Raw genomic sequence first — 19,709 nt, 5'->3', positions numbered from 1 at the left:
ATTGACTGCGACGTGAGCACGCCAAGCGGAACATAATACAGGCTGTCCGGTGCTCATGCCTACCGAATTTACGGTGCGATGGGCGACAGACAGTCACAGCCTCAAATGCCGCGTGCCATAGTGCCCGGCCTCACCGCGCGTTGTCACTCTTCAGCAGGAAACACGTGTTGATAATCTCACAACATAATAGAAAATATGGTTAAAATTAAAAGTAGGTTTGTAGAATAGAATAGAATAGAATAGAAATACTTTTATTATCCCGTGGGAAATTTGACACTGCAAATCGCTCAATATTTAAACATTTAGACAGAACAGGTCACGAATAAGAATAATAAAACAAATCAAATCAAGTTGCCTAAGATAAGAGTAGAGTAAAATAGAATACAAATGGAATAAAATATACAGTAAATAAATACAGTAAAAATATACTGAGGTCTACAGTAAGTGTAATATTGCACAGTGCTGTTTCAAAAGTAAGAGTCCAGGAAGATGGTAACTGTCACTCTGTGCTCAGTGATGCAGTGAGGCACAGTGATGCATTGTATAGTCTGATGGCTGTTGGAATGAAGGACTTCCTGTGCCGTTCAGTGCTGCATTTAGGTAGTGTGAGCCTGGCACTGAACCTGCTCCTCCTGTCCGCCAAGTCTGTGTGTAGTGGGTGGGAGGGGTTTTCCCTGATGGCCTGGAGCTTAGCAAGGCTCCTCCTCTCCGCCACCCTTGCTAGGGAGTCCAGCTCCACCCCAACCACGCTACTGGCCTTCCTGACCAGCTTATCCAGCCTGTTTGTGTCCCCTGCTCTCAGTCCGCTGCCCCAGCAGGTCACAGCGTACAAGAAGGCGCCCGCCACCACCGACTCATAGAACATCCTCAACATCCTTGTACAGACATTGAAGGATCTCAGCCTTCTGAGGAAGTAGAGTCGGCTCTGGCCCTTCTTGTACAGTGCCTCTGCATGTTTTGACCTGTTCAGTTTGTTGTCGATGTGCACACCGAGGTATTTGTACTCCTCAACCATGTCCACATCGACTCCCCTGATGGAAACAGGGGTCACAGGTGCACTCCTCCTCCTCCCCAGCTCCACAACCAGTTCCTTGGTCTTCGCCACATTTAGCTGCAGGTGGTTACCAGTTCCCGGTATTCCCTCTCGTCACCGTCCTTTATACATCCCACTATCGCAGAGTCATCAGAAAACTTCTGAAGGTGGCAGGACTCTGACCGATAGTGGAAGTCGTTGGTGTAGAGACGGTGAAGAGGAAGGGAGAGAGGACTGTCCCCTGCGGGGCCCCGGTGTTGCTGACCAGTCTGTCTGACACACAGCTCCGTAGGCGCACATACTGTGATCTGCCGTCAGATAGTCAACAACCCAGGACACCAGGGGGGCCTCTATCTGCATCGCCTCCAACTTCTCACCCAGCAGCCCAGGCCGTATGGTATCAAAAGCACTGGAGAAGTCAAAGAACATGACTCTCACAGTGCTCGCAGGCTTGTCTAGGTGAGTGTAGGCTCGGTTCAGCAGGTAGATGACAGCATCCTCTACCCCCAGTCGGGGCTGGTAGGCGAACTGGAGTGGGTCTAGGTGGGGTTTGATCACCGGGCGGAGTTGCTTCAGGACTAACCTCTCCATGGTCTTCATTATGTGAGAGGTTAGAGCCACCTAGTCCTTGGACGTGCTGGGACGCAGGCACTTAGGGACAGGGACCACACAGGAGGTTTTCCACAGTGTCGGGACTCTCTGCAGCCTCAGGCTCATATTGAATATGAGCTGGAGCACATCACACAGCTGATAGGCACGACAGGCAGACAAGCAGTGATGCAGAGGGCCCCTTTAAATATCCAAATTCATATTTGGCAACAGCAACATAAAATAACTTACTAAATGCTTAGCCCAAATGTATATGTATATATGTATTTAAGGGGCACTTTAAAAACAATGATTATTTATTTTTTGGACATTCATTTAGTTTGACAGTGAATGCGAGTAAAGGAGTTTGAATATGACCACCAGTGATGTCATCGCGGACATTGAATTATTGTGTTGTGTTAATTACAGTTCCATGAAATGATAAGGTAGTACTAGTCCCTATAAGACAAGGTATTGCTACTCTTTCATCTACATAATTTCATGGACCTGTAATCAACACAAGACAAGAATTCAACGTCCTCAATGACATCACTGGTGATTGGTAGAAAATTGGCGAGGCATGGTTATAGGTTATTATTATGGTTATATAAGGCATGGGTACTGTAGTAGTTACCATGGAAACAAGTGTTGAGAGAAAAATACTGTTAGGATGTGGCGACGGGGTGGACAAATTGAGTCTGAGGCAGGTTGTCATCACAAGGTGGTTTGTTTTTATGTTCTCGTTTCTTTTGTTCCCCAGTGTATATCTACAAGGAACCAAGTGTGAGCACAGAGACAAAACAGGGTATTTGCTAAACATGTTATTATTCAACAGAATTGATTGATTGATTGATTGAAAACTTTATTAACAGATTGCAGAATGGGTACAATACAGTACAGCTCAATACACACAATTGTTAAGGGGATGCAGACCAGAGAAAGACTTTCGTCTTGTTTACATCAGGGTCCCCCATTTTCAATTCATCAGGACATATATGACATACATGACATACAGATAGACAGTACTGCTACATCTATACATTTATGACATACCAGATTTGCAAATACAGTACTGTTTGTGATACAAAAGGAGTCAAGAAAAGGGAGTATATACATTTGACGTAGAAACTGTACATTGGAGGAGGTTGGGTGGGGGGGGGGGGTTGGGTACATTGGGATATTGACAACCATACTGGGTAATTTACATTGGAGGTGGTTGGGGGGGGGGGCACACTGTATAAACAAGCAAAACTGTACATTGAGGGGGGGGGGGGACACTGTACAAACAAACAAAATTGTACATTGGACTATTGACAAAACCATACTAGGTAAATGACTACATTGGAGGGGGTTGGGTTAGGATATTTACAGGGGCCAGTGTTGAATTGCAGTCTCCCGTAGGTGTCCCTTGAGAGAGGTTTTGAAAGTGGGTAGTGATCCACATTCCTTTACAGCTTTGGGTAGGGCGTTCCACATTGATGTGGCATAATTGCGAAACGTGTTTAGTTCCTTATTTGAGCCGAATCTGGGTTTAACATGATTTGTGGAGCTCCCTCTGGTGTTGTGATCGTGGTATTCACTGACCTTTGGGAAGTATTTTGACATGTACATGGGTACCTTGGTCGTGTAGTGTATCTTGTAGACCAGGCCCATTGCAATGGCAAGAATGTGTTTGTCTTCTGTGCATGGGTTTTACCGGCATACACGTACGATAGAAAATGATATGCAGGCAAGATGTTATTATAAATAAAAGAGTGGTGTGTATGTATGGCCAATGTGCATCCTACTTATTATAGCACATGGGATAGCCACATGACAAATAAGTTGGGAAGGACAACAGTGCAAGAAGCGCCAACATCAGAGCTCAACACATTTGGGTATATTTATATCCTCTATGATAACAAAGTAGTTATAATAACCACAATAATCCAATATCTACACAAATACTACCAATAATAATTTTTACTAATGGCAAGTAATACTAGTAGTACTCATGTCGGCTTTTATTCTGAAAAGAAAAAAGTAATACGGAAGTAAACCTGTCACCACTTCGTCTGGGAGGTTGTTGTGATGATGGCTGCAGCTCCCTTCGTCGGATCACACCGTGTGGACGCTGTTGAATATTGAATTAATAATAATACTTATGAAGAAGTGAAGGTTTGGTTATATATAACGGATCCGTGGTTTTGTGTTTGTTATTATGTTAAAACGCGACGGAGATCCGGACGGTTGAGTGTCGAAGAAGAGCTTCATTCTGACAGAGAGCCGTCAAACTACTTCGTTTAACCGCTGGATCTTCTCACAGAATGATGGATGGTACATTTGATTAATATTCTGGAAAGATAAAAAAAAAATGTCTCACGCCACACACCGTAACAACAACATGGCAAGATGTGCAGTAATATGGACAAAATGGGCCTGTGACGCTAGAGAGGGCCTGGTTTATCATAATAAACATGTACACGATATTAGATGGTTAGCTATACTTTGATTTTTACTGTCATCTGTATTTTGATTATAGTACGTTTCAAACTCCAAACGTTAAGAAATGGGTCCACGTTGGTTTACTTGTCGCAGGGTTTGCTTAAAATAGCCGACAGGAAATAAAGTTGGACCACAGCCGTTCCCTAGCAACGCAATCCCATTGAAATTAGTCTGAAGAATTGCGTTGCTAGGGCAACAGCTTGGGCCCAACGTATTTCCTGTCACTCAGGAAATAAAATTAGGAGCCCATTTAGAATGTTTCTGTTGTTATGTTTGACAAGGTCTCTTTTTTTGGATTGATAGATACTGCCCTATAAAACGAGTGTAGACTATTTTCACTTGAATACATTGATTTGGACATTATTCTATTGCTCTAATTATGATTATGTATTGCTCAGATATGATTCTGTATAGAACGGTGTGTTTACAAGAGTGGACAGAGTTATGTCTATCAGTATATTGATGCCATATAAATGATGCCAAGTTCTTGTAAATAACAAAATATTCTAAATGGTGCCCTAAACTGCACACCATGAAGGTTGCTAGTGACTCTGTGTTTGCCAGTGACTTGAACAGTTTTTACTGTAGATTTGACACTGTTGATTATGCACAACACGGCATGCTGAGGCACTTGATGAAGTCACAAGTTTGCCAGTTAGTTGACATCAGGATCACCCAGGATGAGGCTAAGGCAAGTTTTTACTTGTTAACAACACTGGCAAATCTCAGGGTCCGGATGGCATCAGCTATAAGGTCTTGCGATTGTGCTGATTCACTTGCATCTCCTTTCCAAAGGCTGTTGCAGCGCTCACTGGACAGTGGACAGGGGCTGATCCCTGACCAGAGGAAACACACTCTGATTGTACCCATGCTCAAAAATAGTAGGCCCAAAGAAATGATTGGCCCTTAACTCGGTACCTATGAGTCGTGCTTTGAGAAGATGGTGTTAACACATCTCCCCGTTGAAGTCTCACTGTTCTTGGATCAGTTTGCTTACCAGTCATAGTGCAGGGGGTTGAGGACACACACTGCTGACAATGACCAACATTATATACAGTATATTGAACACTGTGAACAACCTCACAGTCTTGTGAAGATTGTGTTTGTTGATCTTAGCAGTGCGTTTAACACCCTCCAACCAACCCCACCCACTGGTGGGCAAACTGATGGATCTTGGGGATAATCCAAGGCTCATTCTATTTTCCTGAATCGTACCCAGCAGGTCAGATTCAACACAGCTATTTCCTCCCCTACATCTATAAATACACATGGCTGTGTTTCGTTTCCCATAACTATATACGCTCCGAGTTCCTACAGCCTGACAACTCATCCTGGGGTGGTTTTGAGGAAGATCGAGATGGTGAGTGCCTGAGTTGTGTCATTGGGTGTGACCAGATGTCAGCTCCTCAGTGTAAAGACTGAGTGCATCCTTACTCCTTAGTGACTCTGCTCACCCTCTACACAACAGAGTGCATCCTCAACTACCTTACTCACCCTCTACACAACAACGTCAACGTGCATCCTCAACTACCTTACTCACCCTCTACACAACAACGTGCATCCTCAACTACCTTACCCACCCTCTACACCAGTGGTGCCCAACCAGTCGATCACGATCGACAGGTAGATCGCGGACTGGTTTCAAGTAGATCTCGATTAATAAAATTAGATAAAAAAAAAAATGTTTTTCTTTTTTTTTTTTGTGCAAAATCAACTCTGCCTCTCCTTGTTAACTACAACAAGCAATGCTGTTTGTTATTTAAGATGAGGTCGGACTCGGCACTGACAGATTTGTGTTCATTATGCTGCTTTTATAAAGCCTCAAATGACGGCTTACAATATACAATTTTGGCTGGTAGCTCTCGGCTAGGTGGTAAATTAAAAAGTAGATCTTGGTTCAAAAAAGGTTGGGGACCCCTGCTCTACACAACAACGTGCATCCTCAACTACCTTACTCACCCTCTACACAACAACGTGCATCCTCAACTACCTTACCCACCCTCTACACAACAACGTGCATCCTCAACTACCTTACTCACCCTCTACACAACAACGTGCATCCTCAACTACCTTACCCACCCTCTACACAACAACGTGCATCCTCAACTACCTTACCCACCCTCTACACAACAACGTGCATCCTCAACTACCTTACCCACCCTCTACACAACAACGTGCATCCTCAACTACCTTACCCACCCTCTACACAACAACGTGCATCCTCAACTACCTTACTCACCCTCTACACAACAACGTGCATCCTCAACTACCTTACCCACCCTCTACACAACAACGTGCATCCTCAACTACCTTACTCACCCTCTACACAACAACGTGCATCCTCAACTACCTTACCCACCCTCTACACAACAACGTGCATCCTCAACTACCTTACCCACCCTCTACACAACAACGTGCATCCTCAACTACCTTACCCACCCTCTACACAACAACGTGCATCCTCAACTACCTTACTCACCCTCTACACAACAACGTGCATCCTCAACTACCTTACTCACCCTCTACACAACAACGTGCATCCTCAACTACCTTACCCACCCTCTACACAACAACGTGCATCCTCAACTACCTTACTCACCCTCTACACAACAACGTGCATCCTCAACTACCTTACCCACCCTCTACACAACAACGTGCATCCTCAACTACCTTACTCACCCTCTACACAACAACGTGCATCCTCAACTACCTTACTCACCCTCTACACAACAACGTGCATCCTCAACTACCTTACTCACCCTCTACACAACAACGTGCATCCTCAACTACCTTACCCACGCTCTACACAACAACGTGCATCCTCAACTACCTTACTCACCCTCTACACAACAACGTGCATCCTCAACTACCTTACTCACCCTCTACACAACAACGTGCATCCTCAACTACCTTACTCACCCTCTACACAACAGGTTCCAACTAAGCCATCGGGGCAAAGGAAGGACTCTGCAAAGGAAAATAAGAAGGGGCAGGTTTAACCCCTTCTGAACCACCGTCTTCTATCCTTGTGCTCCAGAGTGCAGTTTGATCATTTGTCATCGAGTTGATTTCAACTGCAGTCTGTGTTTATCTGTAGGTCTTAATCTCCCGCTGTCGTCCATGCGTCTCCTGGTGCCGCAAGTACGCCTGATGTCTGCATATATGTGGCAGGTGGCCCAGCAGCGCTGTGTAGACCAGTATGGAAAACTGGCAGAGTTCATCAGTTTGGTGACACAGATGGTTCCAGAGCTTCTGAGTTTCAGGCAGAGAGCTCAGCTCATCCTGGGACTGAGAGCACGGGTAAGACAACAGAGGGGACGGGGTAAGACAACAGAGGGGACGGGGTAAGACAACAGAGGGGACGGGGTAAGACAACAGAGGGAACGTTTAGAGCCACCTGGTTTGAGACTGGATACGTGTTTTATTATATTCCACCTCATGCAAACTGATGCTTTTAGCAACTTTTACAATATGCCATAAGCAAATATAAATTGTTGATTGATTGATTGATTGAAAACTTTATTAACAGATTGCAGAATGGGTACACTAAAGTACGGCTCAATACACACAATTGTTAAGGGAATGCAGACCAGAGAAAGACTTTCATCTTGTTTACATCAGGGTCCCCAATTTTCAATTCATCATGACATTTATGACATACGCGACATACAGTACTGTTACATCCCATTTATGACATACAAGATATACAAATATACAGTACTGTTTAAGAGACCGAGATCCTAAAAGAAAATATATACATTTGAGGGGGAAGAAACTGTACATTGGAGGGGTGGGGGGGCGTTTGGATATTTAACCCATTCTCTGCCACCACTTTGATCATCTATGGAGATGTTCACCTTCTTTGCAGGGCTATAACCTTTTAAATTGTAATGCTAAATTGACATTACTATGGCCCATTCAACGTCAATTATCTATCGTTCAGGATGTAGGAACGTTTTACTTTATCATTCACACATTCATACTAAAATACCGTCTAGAGTATAAATATGTTTTTATCGTTTTCTGCAGTATTTCATAGAACGTGAGATATAGGCATAAATGCATATATTAGATTATCAAATGCAGTTTGATACCGATCAACGTTATATTAAAAATGTCAACTGTACATGGTCCTAAACGTTATGACTTATCATCTGCGGGTGAACGGAGGGGGGGGGGGTCGTTTATAATTCAATGACCGACGTTAAATGATTTATGTAGTATGGGTGATATATTGATCAGAGCAGTTTGTATCGAAAATGATAAAGAAAAACGCTGAAACTCACCCCAGTCTCCTCGTAGCGTTGGGCGATGAGAGTGGAGCAAACGGATCCCAATTATGGGATGTTGATCGATGCGATCCATTTCCGGTTTGTATATTACTAATACACGTCCAAATCATGTTGATTATTGAGTTATGGCAAAGATCCATATCGACGGTGTCTGTATTGAGCCCCGGGATGATAAGCGAGTGGCCGGACGAAAATAGGGGACGGACCGAGCTCCAATGGGCACTTCCGGTTTGGCAACTCGCCGATCGGCCACCCGGTGGCGGTATTGAAGCGTTGCAGAGTTGTGATGGCTCAGACAGCATCAGCCAAGACTCCGTGGGTGAAATATGAATACCATGACGAAAATATGAAATATTGATCTCAAAAACGCCTTACGGAGTTATTGGCAGACAACGCATGGCGGAGAAACCCGCCTTAACACGTGATTGGCGGAGAATGGGTTAATGGGGCCAGTTTCGAATTGCAGCCACCCGTAGGTGATCTTTGAGGGCGGTTTTGAAGGTGGGTAGAGATTCACATTATTTTACGGCTGTGGGTAGGGCATTCCACATTGTTGTGGCATATTTGCGAAATGTGTTTAGTCCCTTGTTTGAGCCGAATCTGGGTTGCACATGATTTGTGGAACTCCCTCTGGTGTTGTGGTCCTGGAATTCACTGACCTTTGGGAAGTATTTCGACATGTACATGGGTATCTTAGTGGTGTAGTGTATCTTGTAGACCAGGCCCATTGCATGTTGCTGTACTCTGTCGTCTAGACTAAGCCATCCTAGGTTGTCAAAGTGGGCAGGGGTGAGGTGGGTTTTAGGAGTCAGGTCAAGCAGTAGTCTGACCAGTTTGTTTTGTGATGTTTGTAGTCTTGTTTTTAGGGCTTTTGAGGTGCTTTGGTACCATGAGGTGCAAGCATAGTCGTAGTACCCTTGAATGAGTGCTCCTGTTAGAGTCTTCAGGGTATTCTTGTTTACCAGAGTGGAGATCCGGTACAAGAATTAGTGGTGCACCGATATATCGGTCGGGTATCGGTATCGGCCGATAAGTGCCTTGTTGACTGCTATCGGCCTATCGGCCGATAAGCTCAAATGTGCCGATAGCAGTCGCCGATAAATACCCATCAATTTGTGTAGCGTCAAAAGGCAAAAAAAATAAAGTTCACTCGCGACCGACCTACCTGCACAACGCCTGCCGTCCCCCACACACACACACAATCTACTGCATCAAAGTAACTACTTATGATTAACAAGGCATTCGTTTTGTGGCATTAGCGTTATATAGTTAGTGTTACACGGACAATAACATCAGCATATTATTATTACCCATAGCAGCAAGGCATTACTCCGAGTCCGTTCATTAGCTCGGTTCCATTCCGTTGCTCATTCCGTACCCAACTACACATTCTGCAATCTGTTAATAAAGTTTTCAACCAGACAAATGTATAGAAAGGCTTTGTTTTATTATAACATTTGTTGCAGTAAAATCATTATGTCTCATTTGGTCATGCGTGGAGCGCCGGTCGGCGGGCCGGGCAGCTAACGTAGCTACGTTATTAGCTATTAGATGCAAGACTAACGTTACTGGTGAAAATGTGATTTGCGTTGGAATACTCCTTTGTCAACTTGCTGTACTTTGCTTGCAGGTCTGCAGTCATTATTGCTGCATTAAGAATAGCCCCAACGTTAGCCAAGGTAACGTTATGGCTAAACCTTTAACAATAGTTAACGCTAGCTTTCGGTTAGCTGTTCAATGCTATTAATAACACAACTCCCCGTCAACACCCTCTCTCGGGAAGATGGCATTTAAGAAAGTATCTGCTGTTAAAATGAAGTGTTACACGTTCAATAACAAGCATATTATTTACCCGAAGATAGCAGTAAACAAGGCATTACTCCGTTAGCCCGTTCATAGCTCGGTTCCATTCCGTTGCTCATTCCGTACCCAACTACACATTCTGCAATCTGTTAATAAAGTTTTCAACCAGACAAATGTATAGAAAGGCTTTGTTTTATTATAACATTTGTTGCAGTAAAATCATTATGTCTCATTTGGTCATGCGTGGAGCGCCGGTCGGCGGGCCGGGCAGCTAACGTAGCTACGTTAAGTGTGTTCTGCTCTCGCATTCGCAAACAGAACAATGGCGGCATGCCCGGAAGTAGAAAAATTTATAAACGCTTGCCGATTGGTGGTAAGCAGGAGGTGGGTGCTAGCGGTGTGGCGTAATTGGCCGAATCGACTGTCAATCAAAATGGTTCCATTGCATTGGTTGAAAGCTCTGGTTGAGAGAATAGTATCCCGCTGCAGGCCGCAAGAATGGTTCCATTGCATTGGTTGAAAGCTCTGGTTGAGAAAATAGTATCCCTCTGCAGGCCGCAAGACGATACTGGGAGAGAGATAGTGATACCATAAACATATTTCTTGATGTTTCCTTTTTTTAAGTAAGTAAAGAGGCCTACAAATACAAACATACACATACAAATATACAGTAGTTTCATGAAAAAAAGAATTTTTTTTTTTTTTTTTTTTTTTTTTACAAATACTTATATACAAATATCGGTATCGGTATCGGTATCGGCCGATAGTGTTAGTTGAACAATCGGTATCGGTATCGGCGGCCAATTTTCATATCGGTGCATCCCTAACAAGAATCTTGTTCGTTGGTTGACTTTTTTTATTACATTGGTTGCCATTTTGTCACCGGAAAGATTCGCCTCTAGGATGGAACCCAGGTAGGTAATTTCATCTTTCCTTGTGACTGTTATGGTTTGACACTGACCCCAAACGCACGACACAAGAGAGTAGGAATTCAGAGTTGCCAAAAACAAGGGCTTGTTTATTGAGACTAATTAATGAGCACAGAATAGGCAAGTCAAACAAGACAGGTACACAAGCAAGGGGGAAAATGTTCTGCTGCTCTGCAGCTTCTCCCGTGGTGGTAGTAGGGGGTAGCAGATGCTGACGTCTGAGCCGCTCTGCAGACTTCTCTCGGCAGAATCTCCGAAGTGTTGCAGGACCGAGAGAGAGAGAGAGGGAGCGAGTCAACAAGGGTGCAGGTGGAACGAGCAGGAGAACAGGAGAGGTGACTTGAACCCAAATACAAAAGTTATCCAAGTGAACAAATCTTCGTGTAAATACACACAGTGAGCAAAGTTCCAAAACACAATCCCAAGTGAATATCTTCGTGTAAATACACACAGTGAGCACTGTTCCAAAACACAATCCCAAGTGAATATCTTCGGTGCAAAAATAGACACTGAGAGTGAAGTCCAAAAAACAATCCAATGTGAATAATATCTTCGGTGTGAAACAACACACAGTGGGAGATGTAAAGTCCCAAAATATTATCCCAGTGAGAACAACAAAAAGGCGATCGCTGGGTGAGTGACTGTCTGATAAAAAAGGTGGTAATCTTCAGTGTTATAGAAACACACAAACGGAATTTGATCAAGACAGTCAGTAAAAAACTCACCCAGACGTAGTGCGTAATGGTGCTGGAACAGCAGCGGAGCGAGCGCGTCGCCACGGGGAAAAGGTGTCCAAGAGGAAGGCTTCTTGGAATATCCTGGAGGTAAAGCACAGAGAGCAAACAGCAGCAGCAGCAGGAACGGAGAATGCAAACAGAGAAATATCAAAACGATCCAACGAACTTGAGTGGGGAAACGGGGTATAAATAATACGGGGTTGATTGATTGACAAGCAGTGACAGCTGGGGGATGTGATTGAAAAGCGTGTGGACAGAAGAGAACCAATCAACGACGTCTCTGGGAAGAAGCGTGTGAATAGGGGAATGAAATGATTAACAGAAAACTTAAAAGGACAGAGCGAGTGGGAGAGCAGCGGACCAATCATCACAGTACTTCAAGAAGCCCGTGGTGGGGAAAGAGCTAAACCTTACAGTACCCCCCCCTCCACGGGAGCCACCCGGCGACCCACACGGCCCCGGCCTGCCCGGACGGGACCCAAGGAAGCCGGCGATCAGGGGCACTGGAGAGGGGGACAAAGACAGAGGCCCGGAGAGGGGGACCGGAGACGTGGACAGAGGACCGGCGAGGGAGGCCGGAGACGGGGACTGGGACCCGACAGTGGAGGCCGGGCACAGGGACAGAGAACCGGCGAGGAGGGCCGGAGACGGGGACTGGGGCCCGACAGCGGAGGCCGGGCACGGGGACAGAGGACCGGCGAGGGAGGCCGGAGACGGGGACTGGGACCCGGTGAGGGGGCTGGACGGCACCTGAAGACACCGGGCACGACAGGAGGAGCTCCACCCCTTGATGGCACCGGAGGACCAGGCGATGTGGGGCTCGTGCAGCGCGAGCCAGGGCCTGCCCAGGACCACAAGGACAAGAGGAGAGCTGGTGACGAAAAACTGGAGCCTCTCAACGTGGTCACCAGCAACGGTGAGAAGGACTGGACAGGTGCGTTGAGTGACGTCAGCCAGGCGGCGATGATCCATTGCGAAGACCTCCAAGGGCCTCTCGAGGTCCTCAAGTGGAATGTTGGCCCGGGTGGCAAACCCAACGTCCATGAAACTCCCCTCAGCACCAGAGTCCATGAGTGCACCCACCGTCGCCCGCTGGTCCGCCCAGGCTAGGGTGACGTCCGCCAGACGGTTGGGTGGTGCACGGGTGGGGGAACAGGAAAGACGGCTCACCAGGATCTCCCGGGGTCTTGGCGAGCCTGGTCCTCTTGGCCGGGCACGGCAATTGGAGACACGGTGTCCACCCCGGCCACAGTAGAGGCAACGGCCGGAGAAGAGCCTGGACTCCCGTTCGGCCGGGCTAAGGCGGTTGCGTCCCAGCTGCATGGGTTCCTCCTCGGTCACGGCTCGGGAGGGAACAAACCCACCAGTCACGGAGGGGGCAGGGCGGTCAGCACTGTAGAGGCGGCCGCCGGGAAAGGGAGCCCCTGAGCGGCGGTCGATGGCACAGTCGTAAGGCCGGCGAGGCGGAAAGACCTGAGCCCTGGACTCACTGAAAACCTCCTCGAGGTTGTGGTACTCGGGGGGTATGTCTGGGGTACAGAAAACCTCCTCGAGGTCGTGGTCCTCGGGGGGTACGTCTGGGGTACAGAAAACCTCCTCGAGGTCGTGGTCCTCGGGGGGTACGTCTGGGGTACTGAAATCCTCCTCGAGGTCGTGGTCCTCGGGGGGTGCGTCTGGGGGTCCCCGTCGGGTTCTCTCACGTCTTCTCTCCTGGAGGCGTCCGTCGATGCGGATGGCAAGGCTGAACAGGTCCTCGAGGGAATCAGGTTCCTCCCGGGTCGCGAGCTGGTCCCTGACTGCGTCACTGAGCCCACTCATGAAGGTTAGGCGAAGTGCTGGGTCGTTCCATCCACTCTCCACCGCCGCCAGTCGAAACTCCAGGACGTAGTCAGTTACCCTGCCGCTCCCCTGTCGGAAGGTCCCCAACCGGGCTCCAGGGTCCAGACCTCGGGCTGGATGGTGGAACACTCTGAGGAGCTCCGCCACGAAGTCTGGATAGGAAAAAACAAAATCTGCCTCCATTGCCCAGGAGGAAGTGACCCACTGGGCAGCATGGCCTGAAAGCAAGTTCGTCATATAGGCCACTTGGGACCCTCTAGCAGTAAAACGGCTTGGTTGATGACGGAAAACCAACTCACATTGCATGATGAATGTGGCACACTCCTCGGGATTGCCGTCGAACAGCCGTGGGACGGAGAGACGGGGTTCCCGAGGTGCGGGATCTGCTGGGACTGCGGGGAATGCTCCTGAAGGAAGTGAGGGAATTAAAGCGTTAACGGTGTCGCTCAGCGTGTGAAGCTGAACGAGAATACCCGACTGTTGTCCTGCCAGAGCGGCCAGGGACCCTTGAATAAGCAGGACCTGCTCTCGGAGTCCCTGTACAGCAGCTGCAGCCGCATCCAGCTGTAGGCTGTGTTCCTTGGCTGACTCTAACTGGAATGCCGCTGCTGTGCTGACTCTCTTGCGGGCGCAGACCGCGCAGGCCAGTACGAACCCCTTGACGTCGTTCCTCATGGTGGGCCACCAGAATCGACGAGCCAGGAAGGAGAACGTGCGATGAACGCCCGGGTGGCAGGCGAACCGGCTGGTATGGCCCCACTGGAGGACCCGGGACCGGACTGAGTTGGGGACAAAGAGATGATTAACCGGTACATTGCCTGGAGCGCGATGGAAGCGTAGGGCACGCCTTACCACCCCCTCGATGCCCAAGGTGACTACTCTCTCTGTGTCGGCTGGGGTCGTCATATTGGTTGGATCGTAATGTTATGGTTTGACACCGACCCCAAACTCACGACACAAGAGAGTAGGAATTCAGAGTTGCCAAAAACAAGGGCTTGTTTATTGAGACTAATTAATGAGCACAGAATAGGCAAGTCAAACAAGACAGGTACACAAGCAAGGGGGAAAATGTTCTGCTGCTCTGCAGCTTCTCCCGTGGTGGTAGTAGGGGGTAGCAGATGCTGACGTCTGAGCCGCTCTGCAGACTTTTCTCGGCAGAATCTCCGAAGTGTTGCGGGACCGAGAGAGAGAGAGAGGGAGCGAGTCAACAAGGGTGCAGGTGGAACGAGCAGGAGAACAGGAGAGGTGACTTGAACCCAAATACAAAAGTTATCCAAGTGAACAAATCTTTGTGTAAATACACACAGTGAGCAAAGTTCCAAAACACAATCCCAAGTGAATATCTTCGTGTAAATACACACAGTGAGCACTGTTCCAAAACACAATCCCAAGTGAATATCTTCGGTGCAAAAATAGACACTGAGAGTGAAGTCCAAAAAACAATCCAATGTGAATAATATCTTCAGTGTGAAACAACACACAGTGGGAGATGTAAAGTCCCAAAATATTATCCCAGTGAGAACAACAAAAAGGCGATCGCTGGGTGAGTGACTGTCTGATAAAAAAGGTGGTAATCTTCAGTGTTATAGAAACACATGAAAACGGAATTTGATCAAGACAGTCAGTAAAAAACTCACCCAGACGTAGTGCGTAATGGTGCTGGAACAGCAGCGGAGCGAGCGCGTCGCCACGGGGAAAAGGTGTCCAAGAGGAAGGCTTCTTGGAATATCCTGGAGGTAAAGCACAGAGAGCAAACAGCAGCAGCAGCAGGAACGGAGAATGCAAACAGAGAAATATCAAAACGATCCAACGAACTTGAGTGGGGAAACGGGGTATCAATAATACGGGGTTGATTGATTGACAAGCAGTGACAGCTGGGGGATGTGATTGAAAAGCGTGTGGACCAGGGTTCGAAATTAACGGGGGCTTGGGGCATAATGCCCTTGAAAATGGACAAAATGCCCTCGAAAACCAGTTAAGGGGGGCACTTAATGCCCCCGACAGTTTACTAATTATATATATTTATCCGGTAATGGAGCGTCTGTATCGTACGGTTCAGATGACGCGCAAATAAAAAAAATCATTTGGCGGAGCCTGTGTTCTGCACTGGCTGCAGGCAGCAGCAGCAGCAGTCAGTTTGTGTAAAAATGGCACGCACAATATAAATCAATCTTCATTACGACTTTAAAAACATAGCCATTAACATTACATAGGCCTACACACATCTTGCCATAGCGTTAGCAGTTTGTAAACACAACGCACGTTTTAACTATGGTAGCCCGACGCAGCCCGCAAGCTAATACTGTACAGTCAATGAAATGTCACCGTAGCTACTAGCTACTGTAGCAGAGGAGGAAATGGGAGTCTGAGAGGCGGGGTGTTTAAAGACAATGATAGGCGTTTATTCAACATCCAAGAAGGCTAACATACAACTGTGTTTTACTAACTCCAACCGGGACTATTGCCGCTTTCGCGCTGCTTGTTGATGTTATGAACGTGACCGGAACTGAAGGTGCCACACGCTAAAATGTCCGTGGGGACCCGGCGCCAACCCATAGATAGTTCCAACTCACCGAATTACTTAATCCACCACAGTTGCACTCAATATTTAAATAATGTTAGTCTAAATAAATGTAGACAGAAACATAATAATTTCAAGCAGAAAATGAATCTTTCCATTAAGAACTGACAATCAGGGAATTGGGCGGCGTGGCTCAGGGGTAGAGCGGGTTGTCCAATGATCGAAGGGTTGGTGGTTCGAATCCCGCTCAAGCCCATGTCCATCCCACTGCCGTTGTGTCCTTGGGCAAGACACTTAACCTACTTGCCTCGTATGAATGTGTATGCATGTGAATGAATGTTGGTGGTGGTCGGAGGGGCCGTAGGCGATGATTATTCGCCACGCTTCCGTGAGTCTGCCTCAGGGCAGCTCTGGCTGCAATTGTAGCTTACCACCACCGGTATGACTGTGTATGAATGAATAATGGACTCTGTGAAGCGCTCTGGGTCTCATGAAGAGCGCTATATAAATCCAAGTCATTATTATTATTATTATTATTATTATTATTATTATTATTATTATTATTATTATTATTATTATTATTATTATTATTATTATTATTATTATTGTTTTTGTGTGTTTATATTAATTAAAGAAAGGAAAGTCTAGTGCTGGCTGAGCATATTGTTTGTTTGCACTAAGTTAATACTTTGACAAATGTAGCCTATATTTTTCAGTCAGTTCGGTCTTTGTGTGCCAAACATTATTTAAGGCTGTAAACACTGTAAACCTTTTATTTTATTTTTAATAAATGAGAAGCATGTTTAGATTTGAGTGTTACATTTTTTTTAATAAAAATTAACGTATATCGAACTGAAAACCGTGACCCTAAAATCGTGATACGAACCAAACCGTCCATTTTGTGAACCGTCCCACCCCTACCGTTTATCATAAAAATTCAGTGCCCCCGAAATACAAAAAAAAGCCCCCGAAAATCAATTAAGGGGGGCAAAAAAAGCCCTTGAAAAAAAATGTTAATTTCTAACCCTGGTGTGGACAGAAGAGAACCAATCAACGACGTCTCTGGGAAGAAGCGTGTGAATAGGGGAATGAAATGATTAACAGAAAACTTAAAAGGACAGAGCGAGTGGGAGAGCAGCGGACCAATCATCACAGTACTTCAAGAAGCCTGTGGTGGGGAAAGAGCCAAACCTTACAGTGACAATATTGTCACCCACTGTAACAGAGAAGCTTGTTGGCCTTGCTGAGTTTGTTATTTGATCCAAAGAGAATGGACTCTGTTTTACCCAGGTGTAATGATAGTTTGTTATCAGCGAGCCAGGTGCAGATTCTGCCGTGTTCAGAGCTGAGGGCTTTTTCAACCTGCAACTTGTCCCTGTCAGAGACCAGCAGGGCTGAGTCGTCCGCGAACAGGAACAAGTTGCAGTCACAAGCTGATGACATGTAATTTGCATAAATTAGGAACAGTAACGGACCTAGTATGCTTCCTTGTGGAACACCACAGCTCACTGGGAGGGGGGGGGGAATAGTGTACCGTTTACCTCCACCATCTGTTCTCTCCCCTCCAGGTAGGATTGCATCCAGCTCACTGTTGAACTATCAAAACTAGGGATGTCTGATATTATCGGCCTACTGATATTATTGGCCGATATTGGCATTCAAATGTAATATCGGAAATGATCGGTATCTGTTTAAAAAAAGATTTTTTTTTTTTTTTTTTTTTTTTTTTACATTTATTTAACCTTTATTTACCCAGGCAAGCAAGTAAGAACAAATTCTTATTTAATTTATTGTCAAAAGTATGCATAATGTTGTGTTAATTCCACCACAAGAGATATGTAATGTTAATTACCTGAAATGATAAATTTTTTGGGGGGGGAAACCCTGCATATAGGTATCGGTTGATATCGGTATCGGAAATTAAGAGTTGGACAATATCGGTATATTGGTAAAAAAAACAATATCGAACACCCCTAATCAAAACCAATTGCTTTTAGCTTGTCAATCAGAATGGAGTGATTGACAGTGTCGAAAGCCTTTTGGAGGTCCAGCATGACCATGCCGCAGTATTTGCCCGCGTCCACCTCTTGTTTGATGTGGTCGTTCAAATAGAGAAGGCATGTGTCAGTGGAGTGGGATGTTCTGAAGCCAGATTGGAATTCGTAGATTAGCTTTTTTCCGCAAAGTACTTTTCGACCTGTTCGTAGAATTTTTTTTCCATGACTTTCGAGATGGAGGTAAGAATAGAAACAGGGCGGTAGTTGCCTGAGTCTAATTTGTGGCCTTTTTTGTGCAATTTAGAAGTCTTTGGGGACATGTTTGATGGAGAGGTTTATTATGTGTGTGATGTCTGGGGTGATGGCGGCTGCTGAGTCTCTGAGGAATTTGGAGGGGATATTGTCATGGCCAGTGGCCTTGTTAGGTTGGAGGGCGCTCAGTTTTTTGAGCACCTCATCTGTTACCATTTCGAATTTGAAGTCGTCTTTGTGGACCCCTAGGTTTTTGTAGAAGGCTAGGATGTGTTCTACCCAAAATGCCCTGAGTGGGAGGGTAGTTTGTTTACCAGTGTTGTGGCTATGTTTGTAAAGAAAATGTTTAAGTAATTGGCCACATCCAGCTTGTCTGTGATGATAGTGTTTTCTTCATGTTGATGTTCGTAAATCTAGTTTTTAGTTTTTTACTGCAGCCTAGTTGGTTGTTTCCAAAGTTCACAGGGTTTGTTTTTGTTTTCCTCAGTTTTGTCATTGATGTGCAGATTTTATCATGGTGTTTACATCGTTTCTTAGTCTGTTTCTTTGTTGTTTGAGTTTAACCACGTGGGCTTGGAGATCACTGTTCAAGCTTTTGTGATTCATCAAGGATAATTGGCCATCATAGCCCAAATGTAGTGGTGTTTGTGGTGGTGGCATAGCCTGGAAAGCTAAACCAGGGTATCTGCGGGTTTCAACAAGTTAAATTTAAGACTTTTTAAGACCTTTTTAATACCACTTAGAAATCTGTTGAAACCTACAGATATCCTGTTTTAGCTTTCAATAAAGGAATATCCTATTTTGTGTGTGTGCGTGTGCGTGTGCGTGTGCGTGTGCGCGTGTGTGTGTGTGTGTGTGTGTGTGTGTTCCTCAGCTCACCTTGGAGTTGTTGCAGAGTGTGGAGATATTTGACCCTCAGGCCATGCAGGACACCTTGAGGACCGTCGGTCAGTGGACAACAAACTGCATGCAAGAAGAGGTAGGACAACAAACTGCATGCAAGAAGAGGTAGGACAACAAACTGCATGCAAGAAGAGGTAGTTTAACATATGTAGAATACAGCATTTGTATGTAGAATTCTGTCACAAATGTAGAAATAAATGGAGATCTTGTTTTCTTTTGGAAACCCTTTTTTTCATGCAATATGAATGTTTTCAGGGTGGAGAGGAAGAGCTGGAGGTTTCAATATGAATGTTCTTCTGTGTCGTTAGGGTGGAGAGGAAGAGGTGGAGGT

At 45.9% G+C, this 19,709-nt stretch overlaps 1 protein-coding gene across 1 annotated transcript in view; it reads left to right on the top strand.

Moving 5' to 3' along the window:
• Window positions 1–3,699: 3,699 nt before the first annotated feature.
• Window positions 3,700–19,709, top strand: part of LOC311242113 (uncharacterized protein) — a 60,024-nt gene continuing 44,014 nt past the window's right edge. The window contains exons 1-3 of the mRNA XM_084331069.1: window positions 3,700–3,937; window positions 7,203–7,405; window positions 19,350–19,454. Coding sequence (XP_084187195.1) covers window positions 3,928–3,937; window positions 7,203–7,405; window positions 19,350–19,454 — 318 coding nt within the window. The 5' untranslated portion in view covers window positions 3,700–3,927. The remainder of the gene's footprint in view (window positions 3,938–7,202; window positions 7,406–19,349; window positions 19,455–19,709) is intronic.

The sequence above is a fragment of the Notolepis coatsorum genome (assembly GCF_963971535.1).
Source record: "Notolepis coatsorum genome assembly, chromosome: 15".
NCBI lineage: Eukaryota > Metazoa > Chordata > Actinopteri > Aulopiformes > Paralepididae > Notolepis > Notolepis coatsorum.
This window is presented reverse-complemented; position numbering and strand designations above follow the sequence as displayed.